General features: G+C 38.2%; 1 protein-coding gene across 1 annotated transcript in view; it reads left to right on the forward strand.

Annotated features, from left to right (window-relative positions):
* Positions 1-7,454: 7,454 nt before the first annotated feature.
* Positions 7,455-19,500, forward strand: part of LOC104161663 (type II inositol 3,4-bisphosphate 4-phosphatase-like) — a gene marked incomplete at its 5' end in the record, with an annotated part of 72,239 nt that continues 60,193 nt past the window's right edge. Inside the window, 3 exons of the mRNA XM_009700175.1 lie at positions 7,455-7,632; positions 13,126-13,338; positions 19,059-19,255. Of these exons, the coding sequence (XP_009698477.1) occupies positions 7,455-7,632; positions 13,126-13,338; positions 19,059-19,255 (588 nt within the window). The remainder of the gene's footprint in view (positions 7,633-13,125; positions 13,339-19,058; positions 19,256-19,500) is intronic.

The following is a 19,500-nucleotide window of genomic DNA, read 5'->3' on the forward strand; positions in this document are numbered from 1 at the left end:
AAAAAGGGAAAAGACCTTATAGGGAAGAGACCTAGTCTTTCTTGAGTTCTTCCTGGGAGACCACATATTGCAGTATCTTGTAGGAATGAATAGACAATGCCCTCGTTTCTTAGTTGCCCGTAAAAAGGCAGAGGAAAAGATGATGGGCTAGACTCCTTTCTTTGGATCCTGTGCAATGTTACATGTCAAAAGGCTAGGATGGCAAAGGATACTCGGTGCAGCACAGCCCCTTCTCATTTTCATTCACTCTTATTTCACTGACTCAACTATGTAGACCTCTAAGTTGATAGAGAATTGTGTTCAGGAGCCTGGGTAAAACTTTGTGTAGGTTTTATCAAGGCATTTAATACCTATTGCAAAGTGCCTACACATCACCTTATATTTGCCCTGTTTCTTAGACTTTTCTGTGTCGCTCAGAAGCATTTGTATTTTGGTGACTTTCAAGGACAGGATACTGGACCTTTACTCTGACAGTGCAGGGGTTTTTGTGTTTCTTTGTTCCCCTGGAATAACAAAAGTCTGTCTTTAGGATGATATAACTAGAGTATCTTATGTTACTACCCTGCCAAACTCTTCCTGAGAAAAGAGCGTGAGTCAGGCTAACAAACTTCGTTTGAGCACTGAAAACAGAGAACTGCGATTTTTAGTGAATCACTTACCAGACCTGAAGAAATGCTCACTTAGTGTATGAATTCCCTCGAAGCAGAAAGGAGGAAACCTCCAAAATTCTTCTTCCCTTCTATCTTTGAGGGCAGTTCAGAGAAAACTCCACGTGTTGATTTTTTTTTTTTTCTTCAGCTAGAAGAACTTGTGTGAGTTGAAAGACAGGAGCAAGCAAGCTCTGAATATCATCTCACTTATTTGAATATTCAAGAGTGAGTCTACTTTAAATACATGAAACGACCATTCTCATTCTTACCATGGAGAAATTACTTTCACTGTAGCAATGACAACTTTATTTTGTATGCACCTGTTTGTTTAACTGCGTGAGGATGCTTTAAGGACACATAGCGTTTCCAGGGGCAGCTTTTACAATTTAAATTTTCTGTTTTACAATCGGAGCAGCTTTTCTGAAGATTTGGTTGAAGGGAGAAATGACACCTTGAGATATCAGTCAGAATATAAAATGAACAGAAAAAAATGCAGATTTAGCAGCCGTTTCCTGTAGGTTGACTGAGCTGAAGAGCTAGAGGAAGATGTGGGAAGAGATTATTTCTCAAGCCAATCCCGGTAGCTTTCAAGACATTGTTAGTGCATACGACAGAATGCCTTGTATGCCTTTGACCTTCAGGCTGATTATCAGAACAGTTTATTGAAATATTCAACAGTGTCAGCGTATCACAAAATATTCCTTGCTCAAACTTATACTTGTGGAACTAACAGACAAGAGGAACTTTTAAGTGGCAGCAAGGTTATATCTCAGTTTGCAAGAGCATAATTGCACTTGCAATTGCCAAACCAAAACAAGAGTGAAACATATGTTTCGTGAAAGTTTATCAAACAGAAGAATGTGGAAAATGTGTATCTGAAGATAGGTCTGGCATATTTTCTGTTACATAGAAAATACATTTTTGTGCAAACCAAGGAGGGGGAAGGTATTGTTTAATAATATTTATAAAAAATGCAATGTTTTTGCAATTCTTCTCACATTTGTTATCACCAAGCAAGTCATATTAAAAGAAAAAAAAAAAGTAAATTTCTAAAAATATGATCTCAAGTAAAAGGGAGAAAATTTTTTTCTTTCAGGTGAAAAACAAGACTTAGTGGTATGTGATCTGAAGCCAGGTCCATTGCTTTATAAGCAATTCACAGTTTGTACTGTTCTTTATCTGCAACAAAGAGACAGATAAAAGGCTACTACAGACATCAGGCATGTCTATAAGGCATGACTCTAGTATATCTGTCCCTTTAGTAGCTAGTAGTGAACTTCATAAGACCAGTGAGAACAATGGATGCTTTTTTTAAATCTTATTTAGATGTGATAGCATTTAAATTCAAATAATTGAAGTGTGATGATTAAGGTATGCTAAATCATTGCAGAATATTAATTATCTGTGTATGATATACATTTATTTTAGAATTTTTTTTATGATGTTGTATCAGTTTGTTATTTTTATTTTTTGCTTCCTTATTTCTAGCTGAAAAATAAAGTCAGTTGTTCAGGTTCAGTCTTCTGTTGGCCTGCTACTATAGATTACTTCTCCTTCCAGCAAAAGGAAGGGCTTGTCTTCTCATCAGTCTAGATGGTCAGCAAATTATTATTTTTAGAGCTCAGTTGTGCAGGAATGTTTAAGGCAGACATTCTGTAAGTTATACCTATGTAATGCCTCACATCTTGTAATGTTCATAAATCATTTTCAAGGTACACTAAGGACTTTTTTCTGATTTAAAATCTAATTTGATGATCTCTGGTTTACCCAAAACACACAGACCTATGATTACAAGATTTTTAATGCCCCAGTACTAACCATCAAGAAAAACAGAGATGTCCCACAAGCTGCACTAGGAGCTGTGATTCCCTATGGTTTTGTACACCATTTCTAGCAAGTTCTTCAGAAATGATCCAGCTTTAAATTAGTACGAGCTTAAAGCTGGAATAGTATGGAAAAGGATTTTCTGTTGTGCGTTGTTGTTTTTTTTTTTTTAAGCCACAATGATTTAATTTGGATTTGAACTGTCTAAAAGGACCGTTTTTTTATTTGACGAGGCCTAGATTTTTGGTCAAGGTGTGAGGTGTGTGCCTTCACTAACATACTCATTACCAGAAATTTCATTAATGCTGAGATCTTCAGGGTTCCTATTACCTGAGTTTCATAACCTTCAACCCATTTCCATTCCATTCCATCGTAGTGTTTCACAGAAAATCCCAGAGATGTTGAAATAATAATGATTTGTGTTCGATCTAATTGTAACCTTCATTCTCAAAGGGAAACCACAGCCTGTCATGCATAGCACTTTTGACAGAGACATTATTCTTTGCTTGCTTTTCCCTTTTTAGCTGTGTGTGTGTATCTATGTGTGCATGAGAAAGAGAGATTAGACTTCATGGAGATGAAGATTTTTCCCACTGACCATAAAATCAGTGTATTAAGGTTGTTGGAAACTTTGCTGGGAAACTGCCGAAGTTTGTGCTATTCATTGAGATACAAAAAATCTCATCACAGTATTTTCCAGACTCTAGGCTCTCTGGACAGAATTTCCTGAAGCATTTCCTTAAGCAAGCATAAAAGAAAGGGGACTGGGGCTGGAAAAAGAAGGGAAGGACAAGTCAGGGAGCTTTGCATGTGGAGATTAGAAAGAATCATATGTTTTGGAGAACAAGAAACTATTCCGTCTACATGGACTTTAGGAGTGACACAAGAAGAGTGGATCCATGACTTTTGCTGTAACACACACTTCAGCAGGTTGCCAGGAAAAGGCTCCACTGAAAGGCACCGTTTAGCCTCAGGCTTGTGGTGAGGCACAATACCTTTTCTCTTCTGATACCAGCCATGCTCAGTTGCCCTGTGTAAGATTCTCCCCTATGTTAAAGGGGACTTGCATCTTTCCACGAATGCAAAGATATTCTAAAATTAATTTGAAGAACTGTGCAAGGCTCTCCCTAGGCATTCAGCCTTCCTGGAGTGAGTCTTCCTAGGAAGATTCACTATGAGATTCACCTATGCCACTGTGGCATCAGTCCTCCTTAGGTCTCTAGAGGGCTGATGAAGGGCATCTTGACCCTTCTTTTCACTGAAACTCATGTCCTATCACCAGCTGAAGGCATTGATGTGCAGTTATTGCAAGGGTCAGTTAGGAATGAGGGGGAAATAGAAGAGCAGCAAGAGAATCTCTGTGCATACTGCCTTAGCCATTGCTTCAAGATAAGGTTTCATGAAGATTTGGACTTCATAAGTAAAGACAGATTAGAACTAATTAACATAATTTCATTTTCCTCAGTATTCAAAGTTAGAATTTCTAAGTTTGCAAGGGAATCTTAAGGAAATAGAAAAAGTTAATTTGAAGTTTTGATCTCTCTCAGGCCTGTTTTCAAAACCTCAGCACTGATCACATGGTTCAGTTTTATTTCCTGAGGCAGTGAATTGTCCTGAGGTGTTTTTTTTTATGTGGCAATTTATTTTTGATCATAACTTCCCACTTTAGACATAATACATGAGATGCACAAATAAGCCACTGAATTGGTATCTTCAGTAATGTACATAAGCTCAAGGGTATCTGGAGGTAGATGTTTTTGCTGGGTATGTTTTAACTGTATTCTTGATGTTAATGTCTGCAGTTTTGACCATGAAAAATGCGAGGTCAAATGTTCATTGTTGAAAGATTTTAACCTAGTCCCAGATGGTGACAATTTAACTCAGTCACACAAATTCCTCAGTTAACAGCAGGAGTGGAGTTACTCGGAGTGTCATTAAAAATTAGACATTTAGCATATTGCAGTATTTATTCTCAGGCAAAAATTTTGTTAATTTAGAGTTCAAATTGCAGATGTCATCAATGTAATCTTTATTCAAATTACATGACAGTATCATTAAAGCAATTTTAAAACTGATATGACCACTGACAGTTGTATGTACGCAGTTAATGATGGTGCCAATATGTGGAAATGATTGTGTGATTTTTTTTTTATATGCTGAGTGAAAGCTTTGAAACTTGACCCAGAAGACATTATTATAGAGTTTTTTGAAAGGTACATGACTAATACTGTATTTTACATATCAAAGGCAGGTTTTCATAGTGCTGCTGATTTCCCGGTCTGGACCTACCCATGTGGCCTTTGCCCTAATGCAAAAGTTTCTTCTTACTTGTAATTCCCTTCATCTAGTTTCTACACTAGGACACCTGTGAAAAGTTTCTCTGTATGTTCTATTGGCAGCTGCTTCTTTTAAGTAATATGATTTATATGCCATAGCTATATGTGGCAGCAAGCTCTAAAGATAGTTATATATAAGGAAACTAATTTCATTGAATTGGAACTAGTGTTGTCTTTTCATGAATGGCCAGGCTGCAGAAAATCTCAGGCTAGTTTTAGATGAAGCAGTGCTGAGACACAACGATTATGAACTTCAGATACTCCCAAACATGTTTTTTCTAAAAACTAATTATGCACTTTCTTGAGGTGAGGGAGGAAGTTGCCCTCAAACTCTGAAAGAAACTGAATATTTGGAGTTGTCTCATGCTGAGGTTCAAAAAACGTTAAAATTAGCCAAATAATGAGGTCTGATAGAACACTTCATTCTGAAGAAAGAGTCATTCTGTCTTCACCATTTCCTTTGTTGAAAAGCTCTGATTGACTTTATTAGAATGAGAACTACCCACAGGTTTAGTATCTCTCTTCCCTCTTTCTTTTCTTATAGCATTGTCTGTAGCTTTTCTGCTGCAGTATTCAGTGAAGCTTAGAGCTGTGGGACATCAGTGGAAAGGATCTGGGAATTAAAGGCCAAGGGGAATCCCAGAAAGGAGTATGTGCATGGTGAGCTTGATAACAGTCTTAGCCAGATTCAGCCTGCAAAAAGGCTGTTTGATAAAGGGACATAAAACCTGAAGGGGAATTAGAGAAGATTATTCAGCGCTGTGAAGTATCAAGACTTTTAAGACTATGTCTTCACTACAATTAACATAGACTATTATTCTTTGTCCCTGCCCTGTCTACTGAGTCTGGCAGCTTGAGAGTTGCAGGAAATGTAGAGATAGGTCTAACTTTGGAAGTTCATTTCATTAACAATGTTTCCACCTTGAAGGCAGAGCTGTGGCTGTGTCATCATTTCTCAGAGGGACGGGAATTTTTTTGCCCAATTCATTAAGAGAGAGTTTATACAATTCATTTTGTTGAAATACTCAGAATTCTTACCTCTGCACTCAGCAATCTAGCAACTCATGTAGTGGACTACGAATTGGAGACGCACAAATTTTTATTTGGCTGGTAGCGTGACTGATGCAAAGCTTCGCTGACTCAGATGCCATTCACCCTGACTACCCCTACAAAGAATTGTATCTAAAAATGGAGATATTTGGTGAAAGATGGAAAAATAGGATGGGGTATTGTGGCATTTGGGACTGCAACTCGGCAAAGTATCTAAGCAAGAGCCTTAGTTTTAAAACTGCTTGAATCTATCTGTATTTGACAAAAGACTTAAGCCTTTTAAGTTGTATGGAAGTGACTTCATTTGGACTTCTGAATGTGCGTTGCCTATGTCCTTTATTGAATTAAATTTAATATCAAATTTGTAGAAAATTAATGAGGAGGAACTGGAAGGGACACTAGAAGACACAAAGGGGAAATGGGAGAGTGAAGAGATCTGGAAAAAGACTGAAATGAAAAGCAATGCATGAAGTTCAAAGGATTGCAAGAGTGTCAAAATTCAGGTCTTGATATGTGAAATTAAGAAAGAAATTAAATCAGTGGGGAAAGGGTGGAAGAGACTGAAGGATGTATGATGAAAAGACACAAGAGGAAAGAGGGGAAATACATATGGAACCAACCAGGGAATAGTACATACATTACTTTGGCATTGGTAACGTTCCAGGAGTTGCTTGGTTATATTTTTTCCTGTGTTGACATTATAGGTTAATCTGAAACTGCTAAAGATTTTGGTTAGTTTCTCTGAAAGACTGAAGCAGGGCTTTATAAAGGGAAAGATTATGTACCAAAGTCTTAGGTGGGGAGATGTATACTACAGCGAAGAACCAGCAGGTGCGTGCATGGTGTCTAAAATGGCATTTTGGAATAATGGTATAAAAGGATATTACATAATTGTTAAATGTTGGGGGGAAAAAAACAAGGGATAGGAAAAGAAGTCATGCAAAATAATTGCAGTATTCTGTGAACAGTTAAAAGGAAAGTAGGAAGTTTCCAGTATGCATTTGTGGTTTTGTAGTAATCAACTCCCACACCCCATTTCTGTGTCTTTTCTTGCAAATTAGACACATAGTTTTTATTGGAGTTAACTCTGGTTATCACCACTTCCTGGACATCACTGATGCTAATCAAAACATTGTGTGGGCCACGGATCAATTAAACATTAATGACTCATTTTGAAAGACTTAGTGAGGTAGTTAATAATATGATGGGTAGTTCAGTTGGAAAAATAAGGAACCTTACGCTCTTTGTGATTATAACCTAACTTGATCAAACCTTTTGTTTCTCCAGAACTACATTTAAAAAAAAATAAATAAATAAAGATTGGTTTTTCTTATGCTAAGATCAATCATTCAAAGGGATGATTAGGTTGAACAGTACTACTTGGAGCATTTGGTGGTGGGCAGTCTGTTATCCTCTACTGTTCAAGCAAAAATTTGTTTTTACCCTGAAGGAAGGAGCATTTCAGTGATACCAGTGAAGTTCAGATATCTGTCACTTTTTGCAAAACTAGTGGTAAGATTTTTAGCACATTAAGCATTGTTATTAATAGCAGAAATTATTTTGACATTATGTGACTCTTTCTCTCTTATTACAGTACTGGATACCAGTGTATTTACTATTCACCTGAAAACACAGCCAAGGCAAAAGAAGTTCTCAGCAACATCAATCACCTACAACCTCTCATATCAAGCCATGCAGACCTGCTGCTTAATTCTGCAAGCCAGCATTCTCCAGACAGCTTGAAGAATTCTTTAAAGATGCTTTCAGAAAAAGTAAGATTCATATCTTTACTGCAGTGCAAAATGGAATAACCAAGTCTCTAACTGCTGGGTTTTTTCCTGCATAAATTGACTAGGAAATGTTAAATAAGCTCTGCTAAAATAAGCTTCAAAATGTTGCTATCAGAAAAAGAATATTATTTAGCATTTCTGTAGGCTTTCCATGTAGAAAATTAATGAAATCTATAAAGGTTGTCTTCATCTGAAATTGTAATTAATTTAATTTAACTTGTCTTTGTTATCCTCTAGTGGCCACATACTGGAGTTTATCAAAAATAGATTATTGTAAATTATTGTAAATAACTTTGTGGTATGATAAACAGTTATTTTATTTCTTGGAGGTAATTCAAGCCAAGTTTGTGTGTAAAGTTTAGAACAATAGCATGATCAGAAATGGCAATGCAGTCTCGAAGGAGAAGCTAGGAAGTTGGTGCCAGGAGGTCTCAAATTTTAATCCTCTTTCTCCTGTTATATTTCTTTGTAGCTGTAGGCTCTTCCTTGTCTTAGTTTCTTTAGCTCTAAATTAAGGAAGCTAATATTTTCCACCTGTGTCTCAGAGTGATATTGGAGATTAGCTGAAGTTTGAAGTACTTTAAAGCATATGTTATCGTATAAAGATATTAAGCTCTATGGCTATGACCAGAGGGGTTGAAAAAAGTTTCCTGTCGCTTCATGGGCCATACCTTCTGTAATGTGGTCTCAATAAGGCTTAATAACACTATCAATAACCATTTCAATATATCTTCAGCTATTGGGAAGGGGCAACCCCTGTGGTCTGCTGAGCGCTATTATCCCAGCAGTACATCGTTCAATGGAGACTTTCAAATCTGAATATTGAGCTCAGCTACATACTGTGAAGGCATTGCGTTGGAGCCACGGGGGAGATAAATGTTCCTCTCAGTTACAGATGTGTAAATCCACAGTAACTCTGAGAACTTTGGAGTCGCTGTGAATGTCAGGGGTAATATAGAATCATAGAAGCACAGAATCATTATGGTTGGAAGAGACCTCAAATATCATCAAGTCCAACCTTCTACCCAACGCCACCATGCCCGCTAAACCATGTCTCGAAGCGCCACATCTAAACATTTTTTGAACACCTCCAGGGACGGTGAGTCCACCACCTCCGTGGGCAGCCCATTCCAATGCCTAACGACTCTTGCAGTGAAGAAGTTCTTCCTAATATCCAACCTGAAGGAAAGCAGAATTCAGCCTGGAAATGGAGGAATTTAGGGAGGTTGTTTTGTGGCAATTATAGCATATCTTTCCATGTAGTACTGAAGGAGGCCGTTTTTAGCTGCACATAGAAGAAGTGGAGCTGCTCTGTTAGTGGTTAGTTCAAAGAAAGGTGCATGCACAAGTGAAGCAAATCAAACAAAGAAGTGTTTGTTCTGAAGATTCAAGAACTGGTTGCTAAGGAATTTGCCTGTTAGCGATGGCCATTTGCTTTGCCCTTCCAACCTTTGCCTCTGGGCAGGAGGAGTGGATGATTTCAGAGTGGCTGCAGGCAGCTGCGACACTAACCCACTGTTTGAACCATGGCTTATTGGAGAGTCTGGCTACAGAAAAGGGCCAAAAAAGACAATCCATTTAGTTTGGAAAAGTCACAGGTATTTTAAATTTATGGCTGGTGATTTAGTTGTTGATGTTCATACCAACTTTTCAGGGCCAGGATTAAATTGCTGGTTCGTATATGAGCACAGGTTCCCAGAAGTGGAAGCGAGACTCTCACCCGACATAGTCCACCTGACAGCCCATAGTTTCTATCTAGCCTCCACCTTTTGCTTGGAAGAGATCGATCCAGTTGTCTGAACAACTGCAGCATGAATGGTTGAATACCTGCTTCCTTGTCTGTTCCCAAATTTAGTCTGAGGAGAAGACGATAATTGAGAAAAGAGGGTAGGACCATAGCTGAGGAGCTAGTGTGGAGGGACAGCTTCGTAAAGAAGGGAGGGAAGACCAAGAAGCAACTTCAGGGAAGGGCAATATTAAGTTTCAAAAACCCAAACTGAGTGAACCCACATGGTGCTGCAATTAGATCCCTCATGGCTATCATCTCAATATCCTAAGATAACCTATCTATATAGTCTGGTGCAGGATGGGAGAACCAGGATTAACAGAGTGTCCCTGGTTATATTTAGGATAGGTTGTTGTGCTCTTCTGCATAGGGTTGTGTGATGCCTACCTGTATTCTTGAGGCATGTGAGGTGCTTCTGCTCCTCCCACCTTTTGTATACTTTTTATATGTAAAAAAGAAATGTTCTCTAACATTTTAACTTGATAGAAATTTAGAAATTAAACAGTTGTTTGAAGAAGTCGTAAAAATTATTTGCCTGGTAATCAAATTCTGCAAATTTATTAAAAAGCATATCACATTTTCTTTTATCACAATATTAAGCTTGATATACATCGTAATTCTTTCATGAGGTAGCAGTGAGTATATCTGAGCTACCAATAATGTGAATTACAGTTAAGTATTTATGTTAGAAATGGAAGGACTGGCTGCATGGATTGAAAGTGGAAAATTAAATCAAATAATTCTACTGCTGCTTCTTAAATTGAGCTTATTTTCTCATATTAAGCATGGTTTTACTTCTCCATATATGATTTGCAATTTACTGTAGTGTTTTCCTAAGACTAACCTTTTATCAACACTTTCTGTTAATTGATTAAGGAAGCCTTTAGCTGTCGACAAGTGTATCAGCATTTGCAGCTTGCAGAAGGCTTGATAAATACATTTTCTAGCTATGCCTATCTTTGTTTGCAGAAATATTCTTTAGTCAAGTATCTAAAAGAATTTGCAAAGTTTTCATTTCTTTGTATAGACTTGTTTTGTGACTTCAATACAATTTTATAAATGGTGATGTTCTGCAAATTTAGCTGCACTGAGCTGTAAGAAAATGCAGTTAAAATGTAGATTGTTGGATTCTCTGAATGGAATTTAATTACAGAAACATTTTAGTCTCTATGTGAAAAAAAGGAGGTTCGCTTCCATATTAGTTTGCTTTTTTATATAAATTTTGCCTATGAAATATTTATATTAAATTAAATTACTTAAACTTTTCGGATAGTTACCTAATATACATTGCAGTCATAGTGGGCATTCCTTACTTCAAGTTGTCTAATACTTAGAATTTTCTGAAATTTAAAGCTTTTTTGAGTCTACTATGCCTAATGCAGAGATCTGAAACAATCTCACGCAGACTTTGAGGTGGAGGGGAGGTGCAAAACCTCAGCAAAACCACGATGTTGTCGTTTCTAAGGACAGACAAGTAAGGTAGTTTGGACCCTCTTAATATGGAACTGTAGAACAGTCTTGAAGACGAGCACTGCTGTTACCGTGTAAGAAAAGACAGTTCTGCAAATCGCACTTTGCCTCTTCTTTATAGCAGATTGGTAATCTTTGCTAGCAATATTCCCCAAAGCCTACGTATTTTCTGAGCATGCACCATATGCAGGCTGGAAATGTAGAAAACTGGAATTGTCCACTAGTGCATCTCAGGAGTACCATGAGGCAGTCCTGAAGGGCTTCGGATAAGAAAACTGTCTCTGTTTAAGCACCCTTTCCCTCAGGTGCCAAGTTAGTAAGGAGGAGACAGAATGGGTTTTGTAAAATTGCCAGGGAGATGAATAGTGTTGCCAAGCCTGATCACTAAAGATTCCCAAATCAGGTCTGAAAGATGTCCTGATATTGGTTTAAAAATTGTAACTTAGCTTAGATATCCCTATGGTTCTTATGTTTAGGACTTTAGAGTCTTATGTGCAACAGATTTTCAACCTTTCTATGTGCAACCATTAAGGATTAAAAATAGCTTTTTCCTAAACATCGCGAAAATGGGAAAAAGCAGAAACTTCTCAAGCAGGTACCTAACTCAGCAGCTGGACCTTTAAGAAAACCATCAATTATTTAGAGCATTGTGGTCTAAATCTCAGTAAACTTTTGAGGGGATATTGAGGCAGGAAAGCAAGAAAAATAAGTAGAGTAGGAGTAGAGGCATACAAAAGGGGAGCAAGTACTAGCAAAAAGGGCTGGGGTAAGAATAGAAGTAAGAAGTGCAGAAGCTGGGAGAAACATTTCCAGGAAGATAGATGCTGACACTTGAAACTGGTTTGATTTGGGTTTTTTTGCTACTTCTCCTACAGGTTTTGTGTAAGAAACATGAAAGGACTGAATGAAGCTTGGCTGGGCCAGCTTTATTTCTAGCATTTCCTAGCTTTGTGTTACTACTCCTTCAGGCTGGTTGCTCTGACTTACCTACGTAATTTTCCACATGTCTGTTTAATTAAAGATTACGTGCGCAAGGGCAGTTCAGCATCTGAATCTGCATGTGACAATCCACTGTGTTCTGGGTAAATAGGAAGGCAACTAAATCCCACTGGCCTGGGATAAATAAATTCAGGTAATTGTGTTGTGAAAGAAATGCAAAACAGCGTTTCATCCCCACTCTGACGGACAAACCCTGTTGAATGTTGTTGATGTAACCAAAACTGTGACTCGCTCCAGCTGTCTGTCACCGTGGCTTTGCTAATTGTTACTGCCCTGTAGCAAAAGGAAACATGTCCTTGCACCTCACCTTCTCCTGTTCAGTAAGTCCTGTCAGCTGATGGAGTGAATAAACCGGCCTCCTAAGCTAAGAGGAGTAGCAGAGATAGGGCCACATGTGGCGTGTGACTGCAGGAGATGGGTATGTGTGGCAGACTGGTGGCAACAGCAAGTGTTATTACATGGACACGGTCTACAAATGCTAAAGACCATGTGCAGAAAGTATTTTCCTTTTCTTGTTGGGGTGGAAGGGAGATAAACAATGCAGGGAGGCTGGAGGTTTTTGAAAACACGGTAAACATCCAGCTGTCACAGTCAACAAGGAGGATTTAGAAAAATGATACAGTGATTGAATAACATCTTCAGAGAGCCTAGAAAAACTACTTCAAGGTTTGCTTTCTTTAAAAATAAATAAAATAAAGCTAGAAATCAGGTGTCATCACCTGCATTGATAGGTGGGTTAATACCTACAGGTAACAAAATTTACCTCTGGAAACACTGCTTTTGCAGATCCTGCAATCTCAGCAGTGTAGAGTGGCATGTTTTTATTTATAAAGATCCTTAAATTTGTTAATCATGTTTTATCTGACACTTATTCAGAAATTGAGCAGTGGTTGGTTACTCTTGGAACTGGTAGAGGCTCGTCTCTGCAGGCAAAATTTGGAACTTGAATAAAATAGGATTGTATGAAAAGATGATGATCTCTATGACAGATCCTGTACCTTTGTGTTAATCCTTAGAACGCTGGGATTGTAGAATGTGGTGATGTCCCTAAAACCCTTGAATCGTTCCTCATTGTTTGTTGATCTACTTTGTTTTCTGCCTCTCAGGCCAGCCTGAAACAAATATCCACTCTGCTTAAGGGTAATTCAGTGTTATAATAGCTATGCTGCAGCATCGCATTCTTTGGTCTAACCTTTTCATTTTTATTTTTTTTTTCCTAGACAGAGTTATTTGTGCATGCATTTAAGGATCAGCTGGTCAGAAGTGCCCTTTTAGCACTATACACAGCCCGGCCTGGCTGCGTCCTCAAGAAACCAGCTGTGCCTAGAACCAGTGCAGAAGATGGGGGTGATTTACAGCATCAGGATCATCCTTCTCAGATTAAAAGACAGGACTCCATACCCCATCATTCTGAGTATGATGAAGAAGAGTGGGTAAGTAGTCAGAAACTCTTGTTTCGTATTCAATCCTAAACCCTACAAATCAGCATAAAGAAATACAAGCCCTAAGTGTCCTTGTCACATACTGGGGAGTTGGGAAAGGAATGCAAAACTGTGAAATAATATTTTTTTCAGATGCATTGTATATTTCAAAACTAACTTGAAAGAATTTTCCTAACTACGGTGTGCTTCTGTGTGTCTGCTAGGTTGTGCATGTAACAGTGAGGATGATGAATATCTTCTTGCCCAGACAGGAAAATAGTCTGTCTTTGCTCTTACTTGAGTTCTTTTTGCTAGTTGGGTAGATTTAGGGAGACTGCAACAGCATAGGCTATTATGAGGGGAAAATCTTTTCTTTTCTTTTTTTTTTGTTGTTTCTTCCCCTTCCCTCCCCAAGGCTGAATATAAATAGTTTAAATACACATGAATTAACCCTCAGGAAAACAGAGCTGTTTTCCCTTAGACTCTGTTCTTAGAGGATGTCTGAGATTGCATAAAAGAATTAAACATGACTTTTAGATTTTAACATTATTAGCTTATCTTTCAAAGATTTGTATTATTTATATGGCTGAGATTTTGTAAATCAATTATTTTGGTGGATGTGTTCATATTAGATGTACTTCTCTGTTACATATACCCTGAACTCAAGCTATTTTTAGTCAGTTCAGGCTCATACTTTCAATTCATCACTGTATTCTTATAAAGGTAAAGAATACCAGCATATTAATCTCTATTGTAAATAATTAATAACTTGTGTAAGCTACTGTACTTACACCTGAACCATATTTTTATCCATACCACAAATAAGGGAAGAAGAATATATTTCTTTTAGGGAAGACACAATTATCTCCAACCCCTTGCATTAAGTAGTCATGAGATTTAAACAGTAAATAACTCATTCTTTTATTTGTCTTCTGGTTTTAGAGCCCTGAGTTCACTTTTTTCATGTTCTCTTGACAACCTGATCAGCTAGAATGGTGGTTCTTTCCTTGAGAGGAAAGGCAAAATGTTTGTTTCCAGCTGTTGAAACATTCAAAAAATTAAGTATCACAATAGATTTGATAAGAGAGAAATTTTGCATTGGAAAAATGGCATTTTTGTGCAAGTTGTATTTTAATTTAGTACTTTAATTTAGCTTCTCTGCAGAGAAGCTAGCTTTACCATATTTCATTATTGATTTTTTTTTAATATATAATTTATTTCTGCCAGGTGCTTGGCCCCCATCTATTAAAACATATAAACACAGTAGTTTAAAGTACGTCTATTTTTTTCTGCTGAAATAGTAAGATTACCCGCTTAATTAAAATTAAGTGTATCTTTGAGGTACATCATTAAGTATTTTCTGAGTTAAACTGAGTCACAGTCACTGTCAAACTTCAGAGAGTATAAATCTTTGAGAAATTTTTTTTCTAAATTTGGAAGATTAGACTTCCATTATTTTTCAGTTCTTTCTGTCAATGGAGGTAACGAATAATGCAAGTTTTAATGTTCAAATTGTCATTAGCATGATGAGAAGAGAAAGAATAAATGTATATAAAATCTTAAAAAATGCTTAATCTACTCTGAAAGTCAATTAAAAAGAAAAAAAACTTTGCAATACATTATTTTGTGTGTCCTCTTTTGTTGTTTTGGGTTTAGGGGGTTTTTTTTACCCACTATTATCAAGCACTAGAATTGCATTTTACAATTGGAATTTCAATTTTTGTTTTATCTGAACTCTGAGTTGGTGACGTCCAGCAACTCTAAGCTGACCCTGTTCCATCCACTTCCAGCGACTGCATTACCTTAGGACCATGACAAAACTGAATTCAAGGCAGTGTTTAAAAACTAGGTGAGATCCACCCCATTCCCTGGCATCCAAATTTACCTGTAAGGAATAACTTCCAATTGCTTCACTGTGCAGGGTGCTTTTTCACTAAGTGACCAGCGTTTACCAAAAAGCCTTCTTGATAGCAATACTGTGTTGCACCTCTCTTCTTTCATACCAAGTACAAATATTCATCCCAGAGTAACTGACAGCAGTACGGATTGAGCTTTTTATATTGGTGCACTACACGTGGGCAATAGTAAAGCATTACTGTTGAAGGAAAAATATTTAACTTGAGGGTTTTAGATTGCTTCTGGGTAGATATTCTCTTCTCCTCTTGCCAGCTGCTGCTGTGCTATCCTAGAACCTCCCTGCAGGAGGGAACAAAGCATGTTGTCATGTATAATACAAGAAAAGGTGGGCACGTTGCCACTTGGAGCTGTTTCTGCTCTACGTTTCTGACTGACTACTTAACGTGCTTGGAGCTACAAAGAACAGATAAAAGGGCATTTCCAATACGTTAGGTACAAGTACTGACATGGTACTCAGGCAGGGGTCTGAGATACTGACCTGTGTGCAATCTATACCATTCCAAAGTGCTGTCAAATCACAAGAGGGTGTTAATCATGCACATTAGTTAAGATATTTGCTTTATCTATGAACATACCTCAAAAGGCCTTAAGGTAATACATGGCTATCAGCCCACATGAAGGAGATGCAGTATCTTCAAAGCATTGGGGAATGCAGTTGCTGTGTCATACTTGGCACAAGTAACACACACAACTGCAGTGGTGTATATGAAAGGACAAGAGATGACTGAGGAGCTCTGTAGTGAATTTAGAAAGCCTGAGAAGCCTTTAAAAACAAAAAGGCAGCCTCTGGGACTCTACTGGCTGGCAGTGCTTAGGAGGGAGACATCCAGTCAGCTACAATGACAGCAAAATAGTTTCCACTTCTGTTCTCTGAAACAAGGGAGTTCAATTGCCTTTTAACGGTACTTTCAGTACTTTTGGAGCAGATGGACGTGTATTACACTTTTTGAATTGGGTGGTTGAAAGGGCATTATTTTACAGGTTCATTTTTAAATGTCCTAAGAAAAGTGCCCAGTGTTCTGTGATGCCAAGACTCAGCTTTTCATGGAAATCATTGTGAGCATGCATGTATGCCTGCCAGAGCCACAGCAAGGGCGGCAAGAGAAATGCAACTATGGCCATTTCTGAGTAGCAACACCTAGCCACGTGTGCCGGGACTCCTTAACGTCCCAAATAGCTTCTGAAATTTGGAAGAAGTAGAAGATGTCAATGCGTTGTTGCCTTGTCCCAATCGAGGTCAAGCCGTGTCACAGATTTCCACCTTCCCTGTCACTGGCTTGACTTTTGAGCTTAAAGAAGCAGTAATGAGACTGTGTTCTTTAACACCACAGTAGTTAAACTTAGCATCCAATTAGCTCCCCAGCAACTGGTGGGAAAACTGGTATCAGGGGAGAAGCATCCTGCTTAGGAGTCTAGGGTCTTAGTACTTCAGTGTATCACAAAATAAGACCTATTTTCTTCTGATCCCTCGCTTCACACTTATAAGAATGCTTACTTGAGAGGCTGTGGGTGTATTTTGTCCTTTAACCTGGCACATGCTGCAAAATGATCACCTGTGAGATAGTTTTTAGGCAAATTGAAAATAGACCACTTCAGAAGGTCAGAGGTGGGTGAAAAGCATACTAGGCTACATGAAAATGTTATGGGAATAGTAAGGGCTGAGTAAGAATGTGAAAAGGATGGATTTCTTCTCATAGAGAATAACAGGGAGTCACTTGCTTTTCATTGATTGGGAACTGCATTTTTACTCAAGAATTGTTCTTACCAACCTGCAGAATTCCAGCAGCCCTCTTGGAAAAATGTGGGCATCTTTGGTGCAGGTAGAATAACATCGCAATGAACGGTAGACACGTCTACTTTTTCTATCTGCCTATAATGATAGCTTCTAATCCGAAGAACCTCATATGTGGAGAAAAAGAGCTGTGGGACAGGCCCTTGCTCCCTCTCACTTGCCCATGTGTAAAAAAGCCAGATGTATGATAATAAGAGTGAGCTTTCTGTCAACAGATGTTTATGTGTTTTGCTTCTAAACCCTCGGGGAATGTTTGTGTGAATATTGTATAGACATCATCTCAATGCTGGGTTAATAGTCGGTTTGAAAAGAGAAAAGTGTTCTTACCAAAATGTAACAAGGGCTCATATTTGTGTTGCTTGTGCAATAACTCCAGATGCTCATTAAGAGTTTAACACTCTTTGTGGTGGGATTAAACTCCCCCATCAAAGGGAGGAAAGGGAAATTATGTTGCTGCAGCCACGCTGAGCAACTTGAGTTCATATACCTCAGCAACTTCAGTGACTAGAAAGCCTGAAGTTCCCCGCTACTCTCTGGTAAAACTTGCAGCTATTTGGGGCCAGAATTTTTACTATTTGCGGTATTTCATTGCTCTTCATAGAATCCTTCTCCCAAAAATGACACTTGTGGGTGGTGGAAATCATTTCACCCATATTCTAAATGTTTTTCAGGAATGCTTGAGCTATATACAGGATGAATCTATATCTGTCCTCTGTCTTTGGCTTTAAATTGTATCTGTGCATGTGAATATCACATAGTCGTGTGTCTAGTGCTTTGTTTTATGCGTACAGGTGCAGATATTTCCACTTGTTGTGTTGTTCATGCAGTACTTAAAAAAAATAATTGTGGATTAAATTCAGTTCTGCATGAGAGTGACCAGCTTCTCGTTGTTCATGCAGTACTTAAAAAAATAATTGTGGATTAAGTTCAGTTCTGCATGAGAGTGACCAGCTTCTTGTAACTCAACAATACTATTTTCATGGTACGGTTAAGGCGTGGGTTTATCTAGCGAGAGGATCAAAGCATAGTTTCTACATCCACCTATAACACTAGATGCTCACTGGTCCTTAAGGCAGCCCTACAAGGTCTTTCCAGGAATCAGGTTTGGGGACCTGGAGGAGAGGATCTGTGTTGTACAGATTGAGCAAGGGCATACTTCTGTCTGCAGGCCCATGTCATGTCCCTCGGGGCGGGATGCCCCCTTGTCACAGGGTCTGCCCTCAAGGGGAGGGAACAGGGAAAGATCGGATCCCTGAGTCAGGATAATGGCCTAGGAAGTCTGGCATGTAATTAAAAATAAATCTTAGAGTAAATGCTTGCCTTAGTAGTAGTTCTAACTTTGCCTTCACCCAACCTCAAGTGTTACCGTTTATATGGAACTGTGGTATTTCTCAGAGTTTTCAGTTTTGTTTAACCATTTCTCTTGTTGCCTTTTGCAATTCCATTTTTATGCCTCAAGGCCTGATGTATAGATAATGCTTCTGGCTATTATATCATAAAGGAGAAAGAAGAACAGTGATATCATTTTCCCATTTTTAACACTCAGGCAAACTCTGGTTGCTCTGCATTACTTTCAGAATTACTTGGCTTTAAAGCGTGTACATGAAGGGTTTTTTTTGTGGATTTGTTATGTTTGGGTTTTAGTCTGATTGCTAGCCTTGTGTACAGCCTCATTTCTTGTATGGCTTGGTTTTTTCCTTTTTCTTATTCAACCCCACAAAAGTAGGTGCAAGAGCTTTGATTTCTGGAGCATCCAGCACCTGAAGGACCCTTCCTGTACCTCTCTTCCATACCAGCTCTTTCTTTCACTCCACATTATCTCTTTTGCTCTCTGCTTGTACAGAATTTCTTCTATCACTGTATTACTTCTGTAATTCTCATATTTACTATAAACTCGGTTAAGTGTGATGGTTGCAGCTTGTGTGAGAGGTGAGGAACGAAATTGGAATTGTGTTACCTAATAAAGATGTCATGACAGCAAGTTTCTAATTCTAGTCCTTTAATTTTACATTTGCTTTAACAGAGTAACCCATGTAATAAAATAGAGGGTGTGTTAAATTATCCAAAAGAGGTTGTCAAGTACTATGGCAAAACTGGCAGTAGCACACGAAATTTGATTTGGCAAGGCTTTGAATGTCGATCTTACTTTATTATTTCGAATAGACAAACTGCTTGGTTCCTTGTGACTGGACCTGAACTTTGCATGCATTTTCATGGAGAGTTTGAAGCACATGTGTTTTCCAGTGTCTAAAAAACCCAGTTTCAGTTCAGTGATTTACACTGCAAGAAATAACTTCATGAAAAAAGCTTAAGTTGGTAGTAGGCTGAAGAATGAGAAAAATGTTAATGTGCTGACACCTAATATTTCTAGTAATATTTTGAGTAATTTACATGTCTCTGTCTCCACTTTAAGGTGTTAATAAGCAGTATTGTCTCTTTTTTTCTTCTTCAGTAATGTGCAGTGA

Source organism: Cariama cristata, unplaced genomic scaffold (assembly GCF_000690535.1).
Source record: "Cariama cristata isolate BGI_N322 unplaced genomic scaffold, ASM69053v1 scaffold800, whole genome shotgun sequence".
NCBI classification, from domain to species: Eukaryota; Metazoa; Chordata; class Aves; order Cariamiformes; family Cariamidae; genus Cariama; species Cariama cristata.